Source organism: Suricata suricatta, chromosome 10 (genome assembly GCF_006229205.1).
Source record: "Suricata suricatta isolate VVHF042 chromosome 10, meerkat_22Aug2017_6uvM2_HiC, whole genome shotgun sequence".
Classification (NCBI taxonomy): domain Eukaryota; kingdom Metazoa; phylum Chordata; class Mammalia; order Carnivora; family Herpestidae; genus Suricata; species Suricata suricatta.
The window spans coordinates 56,013,188-56,034,411 of record NC_043709.1 but is presented as its reverse complement, the minus strand read 5'-3'; the positions used below and the strand labels follow the sequence as shown (position 1 = coordinate 56,034,411).

At 60.0% G+C, this 21,224-nt stretch overlaps 1 protein-coding gene across 4 annotated transcripts in view; it reads left to right on the top strand.

Annotated features, from left to right (window-relative positions):
* The window catches only part of LRP1 (LDL receptor related protein 1), an 80,280-nt gene extending 59,475 nt beyond the window's left edge, over positions 1–20,805 (top strand). For 3 of the 4 annotated variants that reach the window (XM_029954413.1, XM_029954415.1, XM_029954414.1), the window contains 45 exons: positions 575–700; positions 918–1,046; positions 1,344–1,463; positions 1,674–1,787; positions 2,091–2,240; positions 2,344–2,466; positions 2,784–2,900; positions 3,072–3,200; positions 3,471–3,593; positions 3,688–3,828; positions 3,910–4,100; positions 4,872–5,055; positions 5,162–5,247; positions 5,420–5,539; positions 6,068–6,255; positions 6,392–6,597; positions 7,105–7,293; positions 7,882–8,030; positions 8,455–8,548; positions 8,668–8,784; positions 9,033–9,152; positions 9,474–9,596; positions 9,751–9,876; positions 10,267–10,383; positions 11,047–11,153; positions 11,241–11,373; positions 12,447–12,566; positions 12,677–12,799; positions 13,086–13,226; positions 13,337–13,471; positions 13,548–13,667; positions 14,557–14,825; positions 15,373–15,551; positions 16,052–16,158; positions 16,406–16,522; positions 16,980–17,156; positions 17,302–17,442; positions 17,545–17,718; positions 17,970–18,131; positions 18,529–18,703; positions 18,894–18,995; positions 19,149–19,213; positions 19,323–19,413; positions 19,512–19,656; positions 19,822–20,805. In XM_029954413.1, the coding sequence (XP_029810273.1) occupies positions 575–700; positions 918–1,046; positions 1,344–1,463; positions 1,674–1,787; positions 2,091–2,240; positions 2,344–2,466; positions 2,784–2,900; positions 3,072–3,200; positions 3,471–3,593; positions 3,688–3,828; positions 3,910–4,100; positions 4,872–5,055; positions 5,162–5,247; positions 5,420–5,539; positions 6,068–6,255; positions 6,392–6,597; positions 7,105–7,293; positions 7,882–8,030; positions 8,455–8,548; positions 8,668–8,784; positions 9,033–9,152; positions 9,474–9,596; positions 9,751–9,876; positions 10,267–10,383; positions 11,047–11,153; positions 11,241–11,373; positions 12,447–12,566; positions 12,677–12,799; positions 13,086–13,226; positions 13,337–13,471; positions 13,548–13,667; positions 14,557–14,825; positions 15,373–15,551; positions 16,052–16,158; positions 16,406–16,522; positions 16,980–17,156; positions 17,302–17,442; positions 17,545–17,718; positions 17,970–18,131; positions 18,529–18,703; positions 18,894–18,995; positions 19,149–19,213; positions 19,323–19,413; positions 19,512–19,656; positions 19,822–19,962 (6,206 nt within the window). In that variant the 3' untranslated portion in view covers positions 19,963–20,805. Of the gene's footprint in view, positions 1–574; positions 701–917; positions 1,047–1,343; positions 1,464–1,673; positions 1,788–2,090; positions 2,241–2,343; positions 2,467–2,783; positions 2,901–3,071; positions 3,201–3,470; positions 3,594–3,687; positions 3,829–3,909; positions 4,101–4,871; positions 5,056–5,161; positions 5,248–5,419; positions 5,540–6,067; positions 6,256–6,391; positions 6,598–7,104; positions 7,294–7,881; positions 8,031–8,454; positions 8,549–8,667; positions 8,785–9,032; positions 9,153–9,473; positions 9,597–9,750; positions 9,877–10,266; positions 10,384–11,046; positions 11,154–11,240; positions 11,374–12,446; positions 12,572–12,676; positions 12,800–13,085; positions 13,227–13,336; positions 13,472–13,547; positions 13,668–14,556; positions 14,826–15,372; positions 15,552–16,051; positions 16,159–16,405; positions 16,523–16,979; positions 17,157–17,301; positions 17,443–17,544; positions 17,719–17,969; positions 18,132–18,528; positions 18,704–18,893; positions 18,996–19,148; positions 19,214–19,322; positions 19,414–19,511; positions 19,657–19,821 lie in introns of those variants that run through there. The other variant, XM_029954416.1, reaches the window with a different exon arrangement.
* Positions 20,806–21,224: the final 419 nt, after the last annotated feature.

Sequence of the window (21,224 nt, the reverse complement as noted above, 5' to 3'; positions counted from 1 at the left end):
ACCCAAAACACTAACACTCCTCTACTCCAGCTCCCTCAAGACATCTGTGCGCACACACGTATGCATGCTCATACCACGCTACATCTGGTCTCACCTGAATCCTTGGCACGTGCCCTAGTCCCACCCAGAGCCACACACGCTCCCACAGCCTGATCACACACATGCACCCCAGGTTCTGCCCAGCCCACACTTGCATCCATGCGCATGTGCACAGAGGCACTCCCACATTGGGCCTGCCTGGCCTAGGGGCCCCATACAGATCCACAGCTTGTCCACACTTCTTGCACACACTCCAGGGCCCCACCACTAGACTCCTTCAACCTGACTCTCCTCAAGCCCATGTGGCGAGCCCACGTCCCGTCCCCACAAGAGCACACACACACACCCTCAACCCCAGCCCCAGCCCCAACACTCCCACTGGCCCTCCCTTAGCACCTTTTCTGCTCCCCCAGCCATGTGCCAGTATGCCAGGGCCGGGGCTAGGAAGCTCAGTGAAGCTGTGTGAATGGGTGTGGGCATTTTGTGTGTGCACAGCTGGGGACACTCAGCCCATTGTCCTCTGTCCTTGTTTCAGGTGAGCTCTCCCCTTGCCGCGTCAACAACGGGGGCTGCCAGGACCTGTGTCTCCTCACTCACCAAGGCCATGTCAACTGCTCCTGCCGAGGGGGCCGCATCCTCCAAGAGGACCTCACCTGCCGGGGTGAGAGGGAATGATGGAGGAGAGACACGGGGGGGGGGGGGGGGGGCACTTGGCACATGCTGGGGACCATCTCCTCCTAGACTTCAATAGCCCAGCCTCCGGAAGACTTGTATCTAGGAGAAACTGAGGGTGACCTCAGTTCTGGGGGGCAGGGAGTAGAGACATCGGAGGCTGCAGGGCCCTGGCTCACGAAGCTCCCCCCACATCGCCCCCACAGCCGTGAACTCCTCTTGCCGAGCACAAGATGAGTTCGAGTGTGCCAATGGCGAGTGCATCAACTTCAGCCTGACCTGTGACGGTGTCTCCCACTGCAAAGACAAGTCTGACGAGAAGCCATCCTACTGTAGTAAGGGGCCTCCTCCAGCCTCAGCGCCCAGGCTCTCCCCCTCCCCCGGCCTCCAGAGCCAAGGGCCTCAGCCCCCAGCAGGGCAGGGTGTGGGAGCGAGGGGAGCAGAGCACCATGCCTCACTCCACAGCTGAGGAGTTTGGGGAGGCCATGAATGGCAGAACCACCATGTATGGGCCCCCTGGGGCCTGTCGCAGCGCTGAGCAGTTTGTTAAGGGAACAAATGCTTGCCATCTCTGAGGCAGCCCCTCCCCTGTCACTGCCACTGACCGGCTGCTGCTCCCCATCTGTCTGCAGACTCCCGCCGCTGCAAGAAGACTTTCCGCCAGTGCAACAACGGGCGCTGTGTGTCCAACATGCTGTGGTGCAACGGGGCAGACGACTGCGGGGACGGTTCGGATGAGATTCCCTGCAACAGTGAGTGTGGCCTGGAGCATGCCCTCGGACCCCCACCTCTGCCACACCCCACCCCTGCTGAACTCTGGTTCCCAGCCCCCACGGGGCCTGCTTCAGCGTGCCCCTTGGTGGGCCTGGGCAGGTGCTTTGGGCCAAGAGCTCCGGCCTGGGGACTCTGGCCCCCGACGCAGGAGACTGTGGCCTGATGGTCTTGGGTGGGTGCTGTTCTAGAGACAGCCTGTGGAGTGGGAGAATTCCGCTGCCGGGATGGCACCTGCATTGGAAATTCCAGCCGCTGCAACCAGTTTGTGGACTGTGAGGATGCCTCCGATGAGATGAACTGCAGTGAGTGACAGCCCTTCTGGGGTGCCTCCTAGTCTCTCTCCCATCTCCCTCCCTCGCCTCCTGCCTTGGGCTCCTCCCTGCCATCCCTCTGGCCCACGTGGCAGCCTCTGTCACTCTCACAGCCTGTGTGGCTTCCACCAGGCCTGGGCTCCCTGGGGTGAGTGGTAGGGGTGGACAGCACCTCCTTCCCCGAAGGACACAGTATGACTTTCTAAAACACCAAGGCCACTGTCAGGCCAGCAGCTGCCCCGGGAGGGAGAGTGGTGGGAACCTCGTGTCACCCCTCATCCCTGCCCCCACCAGGTGCCACCGACTGCAGCAGCTACTTCCGCCTGGGGGTGAAAGGGGTACGCTTCCAGCCCTGTGAGCGGACCTCCCTCTGCTATGCACCCAGCTGGGTGTGTGACGGCGCCAATGACTGTGGGGATTATAGCGACGAGCGAGACTGCCCAGGTCCACCACCAGCCTTGGGTGGGATGCGCGGCGGGCAGCGGGCCCCTAGGGTGGCAGCGGGCCCCTAGAGTGGCAGTGCCCTCATGCCTCCCTCTTCCCCCAGGAGTGAAGCGCCCCAGATGCCCCCTGAATTATTTTGCCTGCCCCAGTGGGCGCTGTATCCCCATGAGTTGGACGTGTGACAAGGAGGACGACTGTGAACATGGCGAGGATGAGACCCACTGCAGTGAGTGACCACAGGGCCCGCCTGCCCAAGCTGGGAGCCCAGAGAACCCATGCAGACAGGGGCTTTACCACAGCCACTGAGCCACTGTCCATACCCCGCCCCCACCTTTTAATTCCCTCCCAGGAAATGTCCTACGAGAAGGGCACCCAGGGCCTTCACCCCAGACCCCAACCACCGGAGAGACATCTCTTTAGCTCATGCCGGCCCCCACAAAGGGATGCCTTGGGTCCCTCTCCCATCTGTCCTACACCTGCCCGCCCAGCTCAGTACCCTACCATCCCCTCCCCCCATCTCACTTTGGCTTCCAACTGCCCCAGACAAGTTCTGCTCGGAGGCCCAGTTCGAGTGTCAGAACCATCGCTGCATCTCCAAGCAGTGGCTGTGTGATGGCAGTGATGACTGTGGGGACGGCTCAGATGAGGCGGCTCACTGTGGTGAGGGGTGGCCGGGATCGGGTAGGGGAGGTGCCCCTGGGAGGGACTGCCCCCTCCCACCCCCGCACACACACATGCCCTACCACAAGAGGGATGGCACAGCAGTGGGAATGTCACCCGGATGCCGGCCCCGCTGCGCCTGCTCCCAGCAGCTCTCTGTACCCCCCACAGAAGGCAAGACGTGCGGCCCCTCCTCCTTCTCCTGCCCGGGCACCCACGTGTGCGTACCCGAGCGCTGGCTCTGTGATGGTGACAAGGATTGTGCTGATGGTGCTGACGAGAGCGTCACGGCTGGCTGCTGTGAGTGGCAGGGGCCCTGAGGAGTGGGGCGGGCGGCAAGCAGCCAGTCTCTCTTTGCAGTAGGGGAAACTGAAGTCAAGGAGAGGAAGTGCTTCAGCAGGGGTCCCTCAGCTGGTCAGTGGCAGAGCCCTGTCTACAACCCAGATGGGTGTCTGGACTCTCCATCCAGGGTTCTGCCTGTTCTGCCACTCAGATCACACAAAGGGCCCGGGTGACAGCTGTCAGCTAGTCAGGTGGGAGCTGAAGGGCCATGTCTGTCTCTGTCCATAGTGTACAACAGCACCTGTGATGACCGAGAGTTCATGTGCCAGAATCGCCAGTGTATCCCCAAGCATTTCGTGTGTGACCATGATCGTGACTGTGCCGATGGCTCCGATGAGTCCCCCGAGTGTGGTGAGCCCAGGGCCACCTTGGGGGTGGCGGCAGGGGTGTGCCTTGCCCTCCCTGTGCCCAAGCTCCCAACCTCACCCAGCCCCTCTTCCCCCAGAGTACCCGACATGCGGCCCCAACGAGTTCCGCTGTGCCAATGGGCGCTGTCTGAGCTCCCGCCAGTGGGAGTGCGATGGGGAAAATGACTGCCACGACCAGAGCGACGAGGCCCCCAAGAACCCGCACTGCACCAGCCCAGGTGGGCCTGACACACAGCCCCCTCCCCACCCTCCGTCCCTGGCCCAATGGCCCCCCTGACCTGCCCCCCCACCCCCTGCAGAGCACAAGTGCAACGCCTCCTCGCAGTTCCTATGCAGCAGCGGGCGCTGTGTGGCCGAGGCGCTGCTTTGCAATGGCCAGGATGACTGCGGCGACGGCTCAGACGAGCGCGGCTGCCACGTCAACGAGTGTCTCAGCCGCAAGCTCAGTGGCTGCAGCCAGGACTGCGAGGACCTCAAGATTGGCTTCAAGGTGTGCCCTGTGCCTGAGCGAGAGTTTCCACACCCCTAAGGCTGGCAGGAGCCCCTTTCTCCGCCCCGCGTTTGTTCGTTCGTTCATTCGTTCGTTCATTCTACTCTGCCAGGCAGCGCTCTGGGCATTGGGGACACAGCAGAGGAACAAAACCAAATCCTCTACTTGGTTGGGGTCTGCATCCCCTTGGAAAGTAGAGCCCCAAGGGCTATAGGAGGAGGGATGTGCAGATTCAGGTAGGCGCCGAAGTCCAGGTGCGCAGGTTAAGGGAGAGGCCAGACCAGAGCCCAGAATCCGGGAGCTCTGCATCTAGATAGGACCCCGACGGAGTGAGTGTAGATGCCCTGTGCTCAGCCACACCAGTGGCAGGGAGGTGACAGGGGCCTGGCAGAGGAGCCCGAGAAGGGGCAGCTGCTGGTGTGGGAGAACAGCCATGTGAAGAAAACCTCAGAGGAGGCTCACGGCTTGTCAGATAATGCTCATGGGTCACAGAAAATGATGTCTGAGCATCGACCTCTGGGGACAGAAAAAGGGCGGTCATCCGTCACTGCAGTGGTTTAGCTGGAGTGAGAGCCAGATTGCTCAGTATCTGTTTGCTTCCTGCCCCCCACCCCTACCCCGGCACTGCCCTAGGAAGCTGGGCTTCCCCAGCAGAGCCAGCCAGTAACTCCCCAACCCCGCCCCTGGGGTGGAGGGGTAGAGCTCCAGGCTCCAGGGGGGGAGGCCCCCGACCCCAGCCCTTCCCCAGCCCAAGGCTCCCTGTGCCTGCAGTGCCGCTGCCGCCCCGGCTTCCGCCTGAAGGACGATGGCCGGACGTGTGCCGATGTGGATGAGTGCAGCTCTACCTTCCCCTGCAGCCAGCGCTGCATCAACACCCACGGCAGCTACAAGTGTCTGTGTGTGGAGGGCTATGCCCCCCGTGGCGGCGACCCCCACAGCTGCAAAGCGGTGACTGGTGAGACGGGCGTGCGTGGAGGATGTCACATGGTTCAGGCAGCTGGCAGCGGGGGGTGCCAGAACATGGCCCAGCTGGGAGCTGAGCCAGGACACTGTGTCTGCAGATGAGGAGCCCTTCCTGATCTTTGCCAACCGGTACTACCTGCGCAAGCTCAACCTGGACGGCTCCAACTACACGCTGCTTAAGCAGGTGCCGGAGCCAGCCCTCCTTACCCCACCCCTATCCCCAGGCCCAGAGCCATTTTCCCTGCCCCGTGCAGCCCCCTCATCCTCCCCACTTGGGCCGATGTTTGTCACCCCCTACTCACTCCTCCCGCCATCTGTGTCCTGACCCTGTAGTCATCCCCACCCCCCACATGCAGGGCCTGAACAACGCCGTCGCCTTGGACTTTGACTACCGAGAGCAGATGATTTACTGGACAGACGTGACAACCCAGGGCAGCATGATCCGAAGGATGCACCTTAACGGAAGCAATGTTCAGGTGAGGCCAGGGGCAGCCCACTCCTCAGCAGACAAACTAGGGGTTGGGGGCCAGAGGTCCAGCTGCAGTGTCCCTTCCCAGAGGTCTCTCTGTTTCAAGGCCATCTCCCCTTCAGCCCTCACATCCCACTGAATTATTTCCTCCTCTTCCTTCCCCACGAAGTCACTGCCTAACTCTGCATGTCCTGGGCTCTCCCTCTCTCTCCTCCAAGCTCAGAGAGCTGAGGTCTAGGAGATTCCTCCTGCTTTTTCCATCGTTATCAGTAGCTTCCCCCTAATGGCTGCCCTCTCTTAAATTTATGCCCCTGGGCACTGTGGGGTTTGGGGTACAGTATCTCTCATCTGGAGACCCCTCTCCTAGAGCCTCAGCTGACACCAGGCCTGGGGTTGGGTGTTTTCCATCCATCGTCCTCACTGCCAAGCTAGGGGAAGAAGCTCTACCTCACCCTTGGGGGGTGCTGGGCCCCAGAGAGACTGAAGGTCCCACCCTGGTCATCCAGACCTCTTCCTTCCCTGACCCTACCCACAGGTGCTGCATCGGACAGGCCTCAGCAACCCTGACGGGCTAGCTGTGGACTGGGTGGGTGGCAACCTGTACTGGTGTGACAAAGGCCGGGACACCATCGAAGTGTCGAAGCTCAACGGGGCCTACCGGACGGTGCTCGTCAGCTCTGGCCTCCGTGAGCCCAGGGCTCTGGTGGTGGATGTGCAGAATGGGTACGAGGGCAAGGAGGGTTGGGGGAGCCCCTGAAAGCAAGCAGTATGCTCAGGCTTCCAGGCCCAGCCTCCCTGCAGGCTCTTAGTAGGACCAGTCGCTGGATCTCTTAGGGCTCACTGCCCACCCACCTGCCAGGTACCTGTACTGGACAGACTGGGGTGACCACTCACTGATCGGCCGGATAGGCATGGATGGGTCTGGCCGTAGTGTCATCGTGGACACCAAGATCACATGGCCCAACGGCCTGACACTGGACTACGTCACCGAGCGCATCTACTGGGCTGATGCCCGTGAGGACTACATTGAGTTTGCCAGCCTGGATGGCTCCAATCGCCACGTCGGTCAGTGTGCCAGTGAGGCTGCCTGGGCACAGCAGCCCCAGGGGTGGGGGGTCTGGAGCTACAGAGGATCAGGCCTTTAGGGCAAGAATAAGATTAAAAGTCAGACAGTGTGGCCTGAGGGCACCACCCACCAAGGGTCTGGGGATCCAGAGCACCCCAGTGTATGCCCCCTGGACAAGCCCAGGTATGGGGCCACCGTCTGAAAGAGAAAGAGAGGTCTCTTCTCGTGCACAGTTCAGGGCCTCAAGAAAGACAGGAGTAGGAGACCCGGGGGTGGGGTGCTTCAGCACAGAGCATCCTCTCATATTATGGAGCAGGAACCTGCTGTCAGAAAGGCCTGAGTTTGAGTTCCAGCTTTGCCACTTATTAGCTGTGTGACCTTGGGAAGCCACTTAACCATCTGGAACGGGGGCTGGCACCCACCTCACAGGGTTGTGACAGGGTTAAGGACGTCCGGGAGGGAAGGCGCTAACCAGCTGCCGGGCCTGTTCCGTCCCCCATCCACAGTGCTGAGCCAGGACATCCCACACATCTTTGCACTGACCCTGTTTGAGGACTACGTCTACTGGACCGACTGGGAGACAAAGTCCATCAACCGAGCCCACAAGACCACGGGCACCAACAAGACACTCCTCATCAGCACCCTGCACCGGCCCATGGACTTGCATGTCTTCCATGCCCTGCGCCAGCCAGATGGTGAGCAGCCAAGGGGTGGGAGCCAGCAAAGAGTGAGCCCGGCATGTGGGGGCTCCGGGGAAGGATATGGCTGGCCAAGACTGGTTCCTCCCCACCCCTTCTCTAGCGTGGTCTGAGCAGTGCTTGCCAGACACTGGGAAATTAGGGAGGCTGTAGCTGTAGTCAGGTTCTCAGGAGTTGCAGCCCAGCCTGGGTCCAGTGCAGGAGGCTTGGAGCAGCAAGCCCCTGAGGCCAGTCAAGTAGGGTGGGTCCAGGTGCGGACCACCAAGGCAGGACCCCAAACCTAGGCAGGCCATCCCTGAGGGAGGGCACAGGTGAGGCAGCATATGAAGCTTCAGGGTTGGCCTGATCCTGGGACCTCAGGAAGAGTCATCCCCCTTCTCTGGCTTCAGCTCCCTCCCAAACAAGTAGGATTTGGATCTGTCCTGCCCCTGCCCAGGATAGAGTGGGCTAGGCGGCCTTTGGAAGACCAGAAACCGTGGCATCCGTGGGTGCCACCCTCATCCTGCCAGAGGGCAGTGGCTCAGGGAGCCGTGGCCCATCTCCTGGGTCCAGTCAGTGGCCCTTTAGCTACTTTCTCTCTGGCAGTGCCCAATCATCCGTGCAAGGTCAACAATGGAGGCTGCAGCAATCTGTGCCTACTATCCCCCGGTGGGGGCCACAAATGCGCCTGTCCCACCAACTTCTACCTGGGCAGTGATGGGCGCACCTGTGTGTCCAACTGCACGGCAAGCCAGGTGAGGCTCTTCCCCTTGACTCGCATTCACCAATGCCTCGTTCCCCCAACCTCCATTCCTCCTCGGACCCCAACACCCGCTCTAATGTCCTCACGCATCTGGTTTTCCCATGCTAACACCCCCACATTTCTTGCCTACCTCTTGTCTCCCCACAGCAATATTTTTATACCCGTCACCTCACACAAACACCCCCACACCCTAACCCTGACCCTCCCTCACCAGTACCCCCCACCCTGACATCCACACAGATCCTCCATCGCCTGGCCTTCCTGCACTCATTGTATCCCAACCTTCCATCCAGCTCAGCACCTCCGCCAAATACCCTGACCCTCCCGCTTCTTTGAAACATCCCAGCCCCGCAAAAGAAAACCTCCTGAGTTCCCCAGACCCCCACCAACCCCTCTTGCCCCCACCTGCCCTCCAGTTTGTGTGCAAGAACGACAAGTGCATCCCCTTCTGGTGGAAATGTGACACAGAGGACGACTGTGGGGACCACTCAGACGAGCCCCCAGACTGTCGTAAGTGCCCAGAGCAGGGGTGGGAAGAGGGTCCTGTGCCTCGGACAACCTGACTCTCGAGGCTGTGAGTGGCCATGCCCGGCCGCAGCCCTTTGACTCTGAGGCTCCCCTCCTGGCAGCCGAGTTCAAGTGCCGCCCAGGACAGTTCCAGTGCTCAACAGGCATCTGCACGAACCCTGCCTTCATCTGTGATGGGGACAATGACTGCCAGGACAACAGTGACGAGGCCAACTGCGGTAAAGGGCTGCCCAGCCACTGCCTGCCCTGCTTCCCCCCTCTTCTCCCTCCCCAGGACTTAGAGGTTTCCTACTAAACTCCAGGGACAAGGAAACTCAGCCCACGGCAGCCTCCTCTCCAGGCTGGACACCTGTTGCTCTAGGCCCCAAACCTGCATGTTCCCACTGAGGGGACGAGGCGCCCCCTCCCTGTGCCTGAATCCCCTGCCCCCCATCAGTTACCTCACCCTCCTCCCTGCCTCCCACAGATATCCACGTCTGCTTGCCCAGTCAGTTCAAGTGCACCAACACCAACCGTTGCATCCCCGGCATCTTCCGTTGCAATGGGCAGGACAACTGTGGAGACGGGGAGGACGAGAGGGACTGCCGTGAGTGCCTGGGGCCGTGGGCGGGGGGGGAACCAGGCACAGAAACACAATGCACATCGAAACCTGCCCACTGCTTCTTCCCAGGACCATGCTGGTGTCCAGTAATGTTCTTAGATGGGTGACATAAGTTATATAGTGTGCTCAGAAAAGGTGCAGATTCAGACAACAAAAAGCACCAAAACTGGAGACAAACTGTCCCTTTCTCCTAAGAAATTGCTGGTGGGATCAGGGCCAGGGCTTGGAAGAGGGAGAACATGGTGATCTCGAACTGTGGTGGGGGGAAAAATGGGTAGGTCCTCATTCTCTCCCCCTACTCTGCAGCTGAAGTGACCTGTGCCCCCAACCAGTTCCAGTGCTCCATCACCAAGCGCTGCATCCCCCGAGTCTGGGTCTGTGACCGGGACAATGACTGTGTGGATGGCAGCGATGAGCCTGCCAACTGCAGTGAGTTGTCTGGGGCCCCCAGAGCCCACCTCCCCTCCCCTGTGTCTGGTGCTCCCACCCCACCCCTACCCCAGGCGACCAGGGGCCACTCCCTTGCCCTCCCAGCATGCTCCTGCAAGGATCCTCCCCCTCACCGCCAGCCACCCCCTTGCAGCCCAGATGACTTGCGGAGTGGACGAGTTCCGCTGCAAGGACTCCGGCCGCTGTATCCCCGCACGATGGAAGTGTGATGGAGAGGATGACTGTGGGGACGGCTCCGACGAGCCCAAGGAAGAGTGTGGTGAGCTGCCCCACACTTTGCTCTCTGGGGAAGGCATCTGGCCTGGGCAGAACTCAGGTCACCTGCTGATTGGGGCTCAAGAGGCCTGGCATGCGGCTTCCCGTGCCCACCACCTCCCATCAGATTCCCTGTGCCTGCCTCCACCAACACCTCCTCAGCACATACCTGCACAGAATCTTCTCTGCCCACCTAACAAGGGGCTCTGTTAATCCCATCCGCCAAGCAGCTCCCCCCACTCGTGTCCCGCCTCCTCAAATCTCAGAACACTGCTTGGCCTCCGCCCGCTGACCTCTGTCCCACTCCTGGCCATCCTGCCCATGCCTGTCTGAAGCCCTCAGGCTACCCCCACCTGACTGCCCTGGTGTTTGCCTCCCAATCTTTCCTCCCCAGACGAGCGCACCTGTGAGCCCTACCAGTTCCGCTGCAAGAACAACCGCTGCGTGCCAGGGCGCTGGCAGTGCGACTATGACAATGACTGTGGGGATAACTCAGACGAGGAGAGCTGCAGTATGTCCCCCCACCCTCCGCTCCACCCCACCCCCACAAACCTGGGGCGCCTCCCTTCTCAGCACCCCTGCCCCCACCAGGCTACGCCGGGGCAGGTGGCTGCCTCCCAGGGCTGGGGGTCAGGTGCCCCCTCCCTGCTCACCCCACCCCACCCCACTCCATGTCGTGTATTTGAGTTTGTGCCATTTCACCTCATCTCATGTTTCTCTCCATTTTCACACTGTCCTCTCGGGGTTGCAGAGGTAGGTGTCTCTGGTGTGCCCCTGCTTCCACCACACCCCCGCCACTGCCCCAGAGGCCCCCCCCCCGTCCTCGTGCTGTGCCTCAGCCCATTATCCTTTACTGGCCTCTCCCTAAACCCTGGTGCTTGTCTTAGTGGTCTTGTCCCTCTCCTTTCCCCTCGACCCCCCGCACACAGTCTGTCCTGAGGGTAGAGCCAGGGACCCATGCCCTCTTTCGTGTGCCTTCCCCAGAGGGGTAAGTGTGAGCCCCCTCTACACCCACCTGATCCCATGAGGGCAGCCAGTTTGGCTGGTGTGGTCAGTATGCCAGTCAACTGTGGCTTTCAGGGTGGTATTGCTCTGCCAAGGGCTAGAGATACCCCAAGGGCTGAGTCCCTGTGCCCACCCTCCCGGGGCCTGTCTTTCCCCTGTCCTTCTCCAGCCCCTCGGCCCTGCTCTGAGAGTGAGTTCTCCTGTGCCAACGGCCGCTGCATTGCTGGGCGCTGGAAATGTGATGGGGACCATGACTGTGCAGATGGCTCAGACGAGGTGTGTAGGGAGAGCAGAAGGAGGGAGGGAAGGCAGAACTACAAGGCTGCCCAGATCTGACCAGGATGCTTGCTCTTGTGCTCACAGAAAGACTGCACTCCCCGCTGTGACATGGACCAGTTCCAGTGCAAGAGTGGGCACTGCATCCCCCTGCGCTGGCGATGTGATGCAGATGCTGACTGTATGGACGGCAGTGACGAGGAAGCCTGTGGCACTGGCGGTGAGGCCCTCTCCCCACCCCCACCCCACCATGTGGCCCGGTCATTCACCTCATTCTTCGTCTCCTGCAGTCATTGTTCATACAAAAAAATATTTCTGTTTTTATGTTTTATTTATTATTGAGACAGAGAGAAATGGAGCATGAGCAGGGGAGGGTCAGAGAGAGAGGGAGATACAGAATCCAAAGCAGGCTCCAGGCTCTGAGTTGTCAGCACAGAGCCCGATGCGGGGCTCGAACTCACAAACCGTGAGATGGTGACTTGAGCCAAAGTTGGATGCTTAACCGACTGAGCCACCCAGGCGCCCCAACAAAAAATATTTCTTAAGCACCTGCCACATGCCAGGCCCCATTCTAGGCATTGGGGATATAGTGAACAACACATAGGGCCCCTGGGTAAATATGGGGACAGGTGGTACCCTCCACAGCAGCACTTAGTCAAAGGGCCCGTTGGACCAAACTCCAGCAGAAACCTGTTGGCTGTATCCATCCAGGCTCCACCCCACAAGTTCCTACAGGGCAATCTGCTGCACTGAGAAACAAAGTCCCTGTTCACTTTGCTTTCCTGGCGCAACGAAACAGTGCCTGGCCCTGGCTAACCTGGCTGGGCTCAGTGGCCCAAGGCCACACCGAAGCTTGGGTAAGAGAAGTCTGGGGCTTAGAGCAGAGACCCACCCAGCAGTGAGGACAGACATCCTGGCTCTGCCTTGGTGGACTGGAACCTGGGTCTCCTGGCTCCCAGCCCAGTGCTCCTCCTTTATGCGTGCCACTGAACTACAGTAGGCCCCAATGCCCTGCCACAACCACCAGAGAAAGAGGGTACCCTTGGTCTCTCTGTACATGCATCCCCCAAAAAGGCCTCTTCTCCCCTTAATACCAGAGGAGGCAGTTCTGCTCAGCTGCCCAGCACGTATAAAAGTAGGACACCTGGGTTCATTCTGGTTGTACCACTGCTTGCCTGGTGACCCCTCTGGGCTACCGCCTGTGGTGGGAAGGGTCTGGGCAAGATCCTGCCCCAGCAGCCAGCCTGGGACTCAGGGCTCATTCTTGGCTCTTTGCCCCCCACCGGTGCCCAGTGCGGACCTGCCCCCTGGACGAGTTCCAGTGCAACAACACACTGTGCAAGCCGCTGGCGTGGAAGTGCGATGGCGAGGACGACTGTGGCGACAATTCAGACGAAAACCCAGAAGAGTGCGGTGAGGTGGGGGGGGGGGCCCGGGGCAGGGAGCGGGGCTCTCATGCTCCCGGGGTGCTCCAGGCCCACCCCCAAGGCTCATTCTGGCTTTGTCCCCTCCCACCCCTGCAGCCAGATTTGTGTGTCCTCCTAACCGGCCCTTCCGATGCAAGAACGACCGTGTCTGCCTGTGGATTGGGCGCCAATGCGATGGCACCGACAACTGCGGCGACGGGACTGATGAGGAGGACTGTGGTGAGCAAGGGGCCAGTGGAGGGAGCCTGGAGGGGCTGGGGCGATAGTTTTTGGGTACTACACAGTGGGTGGCGGAGGGCCAGGCTGGAACTGCAGCCTGTGGGGGAGTGGGGGGAGGTATCCATTGCTGGAGTCAGGGAGAGCCATCCTTGGGAGAGGGAGGCTCCTGGAGAAGGCAGGGGAGCTGCCCTGAAGCTTGACAAACAGCCCCCGGGAGGGGGAGGGGGCTGTGGGAGGAGGCCCCGAGGTGGTGAATATCCAGATCTGAAGCCGCCACCTTCCCCAGAGCCCCCCACGGCCCAGACCCCCCACTGCAAAGACAAGAAGGAGTTTCTGTGCCGGAACCAGCGCTGCCTGTCCTCCTCGCTGCGCTGCAACATGTTCGATGACTGCGGGGACGGCTCTGATGAGGAGGACTGCAGCATCGGTGAGCCCTGCGTGCTGCGGCGCTGGCGGCGGGGGACCTGAGGAGGGCCAGAGAACCCAGGCCCAGGCTTAGGGTGGCTCAAGAGAGAGGGCCCGCTCTGTTCCCCACAGACCCCAAGCTGACCAGCTGCGCCACCAATGCCAGCATCTGCGGGGATGAGGCACGCTGCGTGCGCACCGAGAAAGCCGCCTACTGCGCCTGCCGCTCTGGCTTCCACACCGTGCCGGGCCAGCCTGGATGCCAGGGTAGGAAGGCGGGACTCAGAGGGGGCGGGCAGAAACCCCGGACTCTCCGTGACCCTCCCCTCCCTGTAACCCCCAGACATCAACGAGTGCCTGCGATTCGGCACCTGCTCTCAGCTCTGCAACAATACAAAGGGTGGCCACCTCTGCAGCTGCGCCCGCAACTTCATGAAGACTCACAACACCTGCAAGGCCGAAGGTACCAGCCGGAGGAGGGCAGAAAGAGTGGGCGGGTTGATGCAACACCAGAGTGTACACTGGGCAAACTGGAGGGACGTGCTCCCCTTGGGACACCCATGCCCCAAGCAGGGAGTTCAAGACCCACCCCCCCACCCGGGCACAGCTACCAGCAGCACAGAGGCTGATAGCGGTGCACAGGGTGCTGGCTGGGGAGCTAGCTCATGTGGCGAAGTTTGGGGTGGGGACAACATATGCATATCCCAATGTGGCTCTTCACCCACCACTGGCGGGAGAGGAGCACACAAACACGCATCACCACACGATCATGTCGTAGCCCCTTTGCTTCTTTTCAGCTCCACTGAGATATAATTGACAAAACTGTCAGATATTTACTGTGTGCAGGTGATGATTTGATGTATGTAGGCCTTGTGAAAGGTTTCCCTTCATTGAGTTAACACAACTATCATCTCATTTACCTTTGAGGGAGCTGGGAACATGTATATGCTTTGACACATACCTGCACCTGCCCGTGTATACCCGTGCACACACGTCCATGTGCACACGGGGGCATGTATGTAGACACAGACCCACCACATGTGCTCACATGCCGGTGTGTGCCTACACCCCTCCATGCCAGTGCACGTACACCCCCACATGCTTGTGTGCCCACAAGCACATATCAGACATCATGTGGCAGAGTGTGGTGATGCCAGCTAGTGACAATGAGGAGGCAGAAGTCTCTGAGGCTGGAGAGGCAGAGAAGGTTTCCTGGAGGAGCAGGTCATATCAGACTGGCTCAGGGAAGGAGAGGAAGGAGCACATCCAAGCACCAGGCCCGGCATCCCCCAGCCCTGGCCTCCTGCCCCTGCCTTTTCCAGCACCTGACACCTGGCCTTTTGCCCCTCCAGGCTCTGAGTATCAGGTCCTATACATCGCTGATGACAACGAGATCCGCAGCCTGTTCCCCAGTCACCCCCATTCAGCTTACGAGCAGGCCTTCCAGGGTGACGAGAGTGTCCGCATTGATGCCATGGATGTCCATGTCAAGGCTGGCCGTGTCTATTGGACCAACTGGCACACAGGCACCATCTCCTACCGCAGCCTGCCTCCTGCCGCACCTCCTACCACTTCCAACCGCCACCGGCGACAGATTGACCGGGGTGTCACCCACCTAAATGTGAGCACCCCACCTGGGATGGGATCTACACAGATTGGATGGGAAGACTGCAAAGAGCAGATGGTTCAGAGCAGGGTTTGAAAAGGACAGTGGAAGGGGGCAAAGGGTGAGACTGAAGGGCAAGGGCAGTCAGGATTATGCTGTGGGCACGACAGGTGGACAGAGCAATGAGAACTATCAGTAGCTGGCTCTGCCACATTGCAGTCCAAGGCAGCAGGGTACAGTGGGGCCACTGACCTTCAGCATCAGAGCCTCGTTCAGTTCCTGATTGTCATTGCCACCCACCGTGTCAATCTCGACCACCTATTGACCTCTTTGGGCCTTTGTTCCTCAGTAGAGCAAGGTAATAATATCTCATCCAGCAAAGCATATGAAAGTTCTAAGTATGGCCCATAAGGTAAGTGTCCATTGAATCTCTTCAAAATCAGAGAATGAGCTCTCAGTCTGGGATGACTTTTTAGCAGGGACATGTTGGCAGGTGCAGGTGGGGATAATGGGCAGGAAGACAAAAGGTGGTAGCCCCTGACATCATCACCCCCCAATTCAGATCTCAGGGCTCAAGATGCCACGGGGCATCGCCGTCGACTGGGTGGCCGGGAACGTGTACTGGACTGACTCGGGCCGAGATGTGATCGAGGTGGCGCAAATGAAGGGCGAGAACCGCAAGACGCTCATCTCGGGCATGATTGATGAGCCACACGCCATTGTGGTGGACCCGCTGAGGGGGTGTGCAGGGGTCCCGGGGGGGAAGGCCAGGGAAGCCTCTGAGGCAGGGTGGGTGCCCAGCATCCCCAGGTTCATCCCTCCCCTTCCAGACCACCCTGATGTCAGAGTCCTCCTCTGGCCCTTGGGCCTCCAGGCCACCTCCATTGTTGGCACTCCCCAGTGCCGCCTTTGCCCAGAATCCCAGCCAGCCTGCTTGGGTGGGGGCCTGACCATCCACTTGCCTGGCCATCCTGTGCAGCCAAATTTGGGCTTTTTGGCTCCAGGGGGCAGCTCTGCCCATTTTGATGTCTCCAGATCGGCACCTTGTAGTTTTAGAGTGAAAGTTCCTTAACCTGATCAGGAAGCTGACTCTCCTAGTTCTCTCTGGAGTAGGTGGACAGAACACTCTCCTCCCAATGCCCAGCAGTCCCTGTGCCCAAGCCACAACCTGGTGGCCCATCTTGCTCAGCATCCTCTGGCAGCCTCAGGTCCTACCCATACTTAATTCTTTCCTTCCCCAGCACCATGTACTGGTCAGACTGGGGGAATCACCCCAAAATTGAAACAGCAGCAATGGACGGGACCCTTCGGGAGACACTGGTACAGGACAACATCCAGTGGCCCACAGGTCTGTGGAAGCAGGGGGCAAGGGGTGTGGGAGGGGTGGGTTTGCTGAGCTTGAGGTCACATTAAAACTTGGAGGAAAAGGGGCTTTGAACCGGATGGGCAATGAGTTATGGAGGCTTTTCCTAGAAGTGACTGGGAGTGGTCATGGGAACAGGGTGGAGCTGCCCCAAACATGGAGACACTTCTGCTTTGAGCCTGGGGTGGGAGAGGCGGGGCCTTCACTGTGCTCTCTGTCCCCCCACCCCCAGGTCTGGCTGTGGATTATCACAATGAACGGCTGTACTGGGCAGATGCCAAGCTCTCAGTCATCGGCAGCATCCGGCTCAATGGCACGGACCCCATCGTGGCTGCTGACAGCAAAAGAGGTCAGCATCCAAGAGCAGCCTCAGCCGGCCCTGACCTCTGGCCTCTGGTGCTCCCCGCTGAGTCCAAAGACCTCACCCAGCACCCACCATCCTCCTCATCCTGGCCCCCAGCAGCCCTACCGTGCCTTCCAGGCCTGCTCCTGCTGGACTCCTATGCGCCAGCCCTGCGCCCTCTGGCCCCCACGCCCATTCACTCATTCTGCCAATGAATATCGGGTTGCACAGAAGCACAGAGGTGGCAGGAGGAGCTTGGTAGATGTGAGGCAAGGGAGCAGAAGTTGATCCTGACCACAGAAGTCTAGGGCTGATAGGACCTTTTACTAGTAGTGGCCACCAGAGGTGGAACAGGTTGGGGGGAGTTTTGTTTAGAATGTGTTGAGTTTGAGGTGCCACGGGAGCTGGGGTCCTGGAGAGCAACCAGCACCTGAGTCCCCTCTGAATCTACCTCCTCCCCCAGGCCTAAGTCACCCCTTCAGCATCGATGTCTTCGAGGATTACATCTATGGTGTCACCTACATTAATAATCGTGTCTTCAAGATCCATAAGTTTGGCCACAGCCCCTTGATCAACCTGACAGGGGGCCTGAGCCACGCCTCCGATGTGGTGCTGTACCACCAACACAAACAGCCCGAAGGTAGGCACAGAGGGACAGCCCAGTCTGAGCCAGGGAAGGCATGGGGGCAGAGTCTCCAGGGTGTGGCCTTGGCTCCTGGGCATCGCAGCGGGGACATTCTGGGTCCACAAGGCTCAGCTTCCTCCCATGCTGCCCACACCTGCAGTGACCAACCCCTGTGACCGCAAGAAGTGTGAGTGGCTCTGCCTGCTGAGCCCTAGTGGGCCCGTCTGCACCTGTCCCAATGGCAAGCGTCTGGACAATGGCACCTGTGTGGCCGTGCCCTCACCCACGCCCCCACCAGATGGTAGGCTCATGCCCCTCCTGGGTCCCCACCCTCAGCCCCGGGACCTTCCCCCCTGAGCTCCTCCCTTGCCCTGGCTCTGTGCACTGATGGTCCTTCCCACAGCCCCTCGACCCGGAACCTGTAACCTGCAGTGCTTCAATGGCGGCAGCTGCTTCCTCAATGCCCGGAGGCAGCCCAAGTGCCGCTGCCAGCCCCGGTACACAGGTGACAAGTGTGAGCTGGACCAGTGCTGGGAGTACTGTCGCAATGGGGGCACCTGCGCTGCCTCCCCCTCCGGTATGGCCTTCAGTTCTCACGCCAAGACGGCTCCTGGCTCCTCAGCCCCAGCTTCTCGCCTCTTCGCCTGTGGGTTCTGCCTGGGGTGGATCCCCAGCCCCTGTCCCACCCTGCTCCCCCTCTGCCACCTCTCTGTGCCCACAGCCCCAGGGCCCCGCTACTCTGCTGTGTGCCTTCCCAGCCCTGGTTCCCTGCAGTGGGGCCGGCGCCTGGGCCGGCCACGGTCCCCCTCACACATCCTCTCCCACCAGGCATGCCCACGTGCCGCTGCCCTACCGGCTTCACAGGCCCCAAATGCACCCAGCAGGTGTGTGCGGGCTACTGTGCCAACAACAGTACCTGCACCGTCAACCAGGGCAACCAGCCCCAGTGCCGATGCCTACCTGGCTTCCTGGGTGACCGCTGCCAGTACCGTGAGTGAGCCTTCCTTGGGTCCCAAGGGCGGGGATGAGGGGAGCTTGGGGACCTAGAGACAAGGGTGATGCTCAGGGGGCAGATTCGGGGTGGGGGGGAGGCTATTTGCATCCCAAGCAGTCTGAGGGTGATTCCTCCACTCCTGAGGAGGTCAGCACACTTCTCCCAAGGTGGTGAGTCCTCTGGCATCAGGATTAGTCAAGCAAAAGCAGTGCCCTGTCAGGCTGTTTGGGGACATCCTTATACTCTAAATCTGTGACAGGAGGGCAGCAGGGGGCTCAGGAAGAGCTTTAGCTGAGAGTCACCTAAAAGACCTAGGAGTCCCCTTAGTGTCGGATGCCCCCACCCACAACCTGTGGAGCTTGAGGCAGCTCCTCTCCCCCACCCCAACCCCAGGGCAGTGCTCCAGCTACTGTGAGAACTTTGGCACGTGCCAGATGGCCGCCGATGGCTCCCGGCAGTGCCGCTGCACCGCCTACTTCGAGGGGCCGAGGTGCGAGGTAAACAAGTGCAGCCGCTGTCTCGATGGAGCCTGCGTGGTCAACAAGCAGAGTGGGGACGTCACCTGCAAGTGAGTGGGCCTGCCCCCACAGTTCTGCCCGGCCTTGACCCTGCCCCGCCCTGGCCTCATGCCCCCTGGCCTGTTCCTCCCTGCCCTGCCCCTTCCTCAACATCTCTGACACCCCTTCCCAGCCCCACCCCTTCCTCAGCACCTGAGACACCCCCTTCCAGCTCATCCAGCCTGTCATTCCTTCCTGCAGCTGCTCTGATGGCCGGGTGGCCCCCAGCTGTCTGACCTGTGTTGGCCACTGCAGCAATGGTGGCTCCTGTACCATGAACAGCAAAATGATGCCCGAGTGCCAGTGAGTTAGACCTGAGCCTTTTCTGAGACCTGGGCCATCTACCCCCTCTCCATATCTGAGCAGGACACTCAAGATCCTGTGGCCCCTCCCAGTTCCCTGGAAGCCGTGACTGTGGAGGTCTTGCCTCCTCAGCTCTGCCCCTCCTGTCTACAGGTGCCCACCCCACATGGCCGGACCCCGGTGTGAGGAGCAGGTGGTCAGCCAGCAGCAGCCTGGACGTAGGTGGCAGGGGGTGGGGAGACCGAGCTTCAGGGACCCGGAGCAGAGGGATTTGAGTCTCATTTCTGTGAGCCTCTCTGACTCAATTTCCCACCTCCTCCCTTCCAGATATGGCCTCCATCCTCATCCCTCTGCTGTTGTTGCTGCTGGTGCTTCTGATAGCTGGAGCGGTTTTCTGGTACAAGCGGCGAGTCCGAGGGTAGGTTGTGGAGAGTCTGGAAAATTCTGGCTATTAATTTATTGTCCTAACCTTGCAATCCTAGAATCCCTGCCCCTTTATAATCTCACCTGCTGCAGGGCTAAGGGCTTCCAGCACCAGCGGATGACCAATGGAGCCATGAATGTGGAGATTGGGAACCCCACCTATAAGATGTATGAAGGCGGGGAGCCTGATGATGTAGGGGGCCTACTGGATGCTGACTTTGCACTGGACCCTGACAAGGTGGGCTGGGGGGACAAAGGAGGAGGCTTCCAGGGTAGGGACAAGAGGCTGTGGGTGGGGTGACATTGAACTGGATGGTGGATTGGAGGTGGGGAGGAGGGGGAGGGTGCCTGAGCCACAGATCCCATCCCCTGAGCCCCACGCGAACCCTCTGTCACCTTGCAGCCCACCAACTTCACCAACCCTGTGTACGCCACACTCTACATGGGTGGTCACGGCAGCCGCCACTCCCTGGCCAGCACGGACGAAAAGCGAGAACTCCTGGGCCGGGGTCCTGAGGACGAGATAGGGGACCCCTTGGCATAGGGCCCTGACCACTGGACTCACCCCAGAGAGCCTCCTGCCCCCTGCCAGAGAAGTCCTTCAACGAGCCCCCTCCTGCCCAGCCAGGCCCTCCCCGGCCCTGCCGGGGTGTATAAATGTAAAAATGAAGGAATTACTTTTTATATGTGAGTGAGCAAGTGAGCAAGCGAGCACAGTATTATCTCTTTCCGTTCTCCTCCTTCCTGCCTGCTCCTCAGCACCCCCGTCATGCTGCCTTCAGGGAGGGGGGCAGGGAGGGCTCTGGGGGCTCCTGCAGCTCACAGGACCCACCTCCCACCTTCCACCAAAATGCACCCCCACTGGGAGAGCTGGTGGTGCTGCCCCCCTCCCTGTTCAAGACACTTTGTCAAGGCTCTCCCCTCTCACCCCACCCCCACTCTTATCCCTCCCAGCTCCCTGAGGGCCAGTTCTGGGGAGGGAGAGTCCTTTGCTGCCCCTGTCTGGAAGATTTGGCTCTGGCTGAAGTAGCAAGGAAAGGATGGAATTTTTTAGTTCTTCTTGGGGACGCCATTCAAAGCTCCAGCCCCCAACTCTTGGGGCACCTGAGATGGCCATGCTAAATACCCTCCCAGACAGGCCCCGCCCCCCCACAATGTCCCCAGCGTGGCTCCCAGGGCTGGAGACTTTCTTTGGTAAACAGTGCCCCAGCCTCCTCTTCCCTCCCCTGGGAATGAGGAGGAGAGGGGGCACACCAAGAAAGGGTAAGCGGGCAGCCCCGCTTTGGGGATATGAACGTTTTAATAATTTTTGCTGAATTCCTTTACAACTAAATAACACAGATATTGTTATAAATAAAATTGTAAAAAAAAAAAAAGTAAAAGGCCACTTGTGTCTATGAGTGTCAGGCTCTGGGAGCTGAGCTGTGCTTGCCTGCTTCGGCCACCAGAGGGAGACGTGTTCTGTGCTGGAGGCAGGACTTGAGCGTCGTGTGAAGTGCCCTTCTCCCTGAACAGCCTCCCTCTCCATCTGGCTGGCAGGGGAAGGGGGTGGCACTGGACTTGATGAGGAAGATCTGCTTCTCCTTGCTGTGTGACCTTGGGCCAGTGACTTCACCTTTCTGGATTTGTATTCCCTGTGGCTCTAGGAGACTCCCTCCAAAATCTGTCTCTGCATTGTCACTTATAGGACAACACCACCAGCCCTACCCAAAACGATCTCCCACAGTGAGAAATCCCACTATAAGAACTGAACACAGTGGGGTTGTCAAGGGCTTTCTAATCCTTCAGGGTGGTCCCACACAGCTC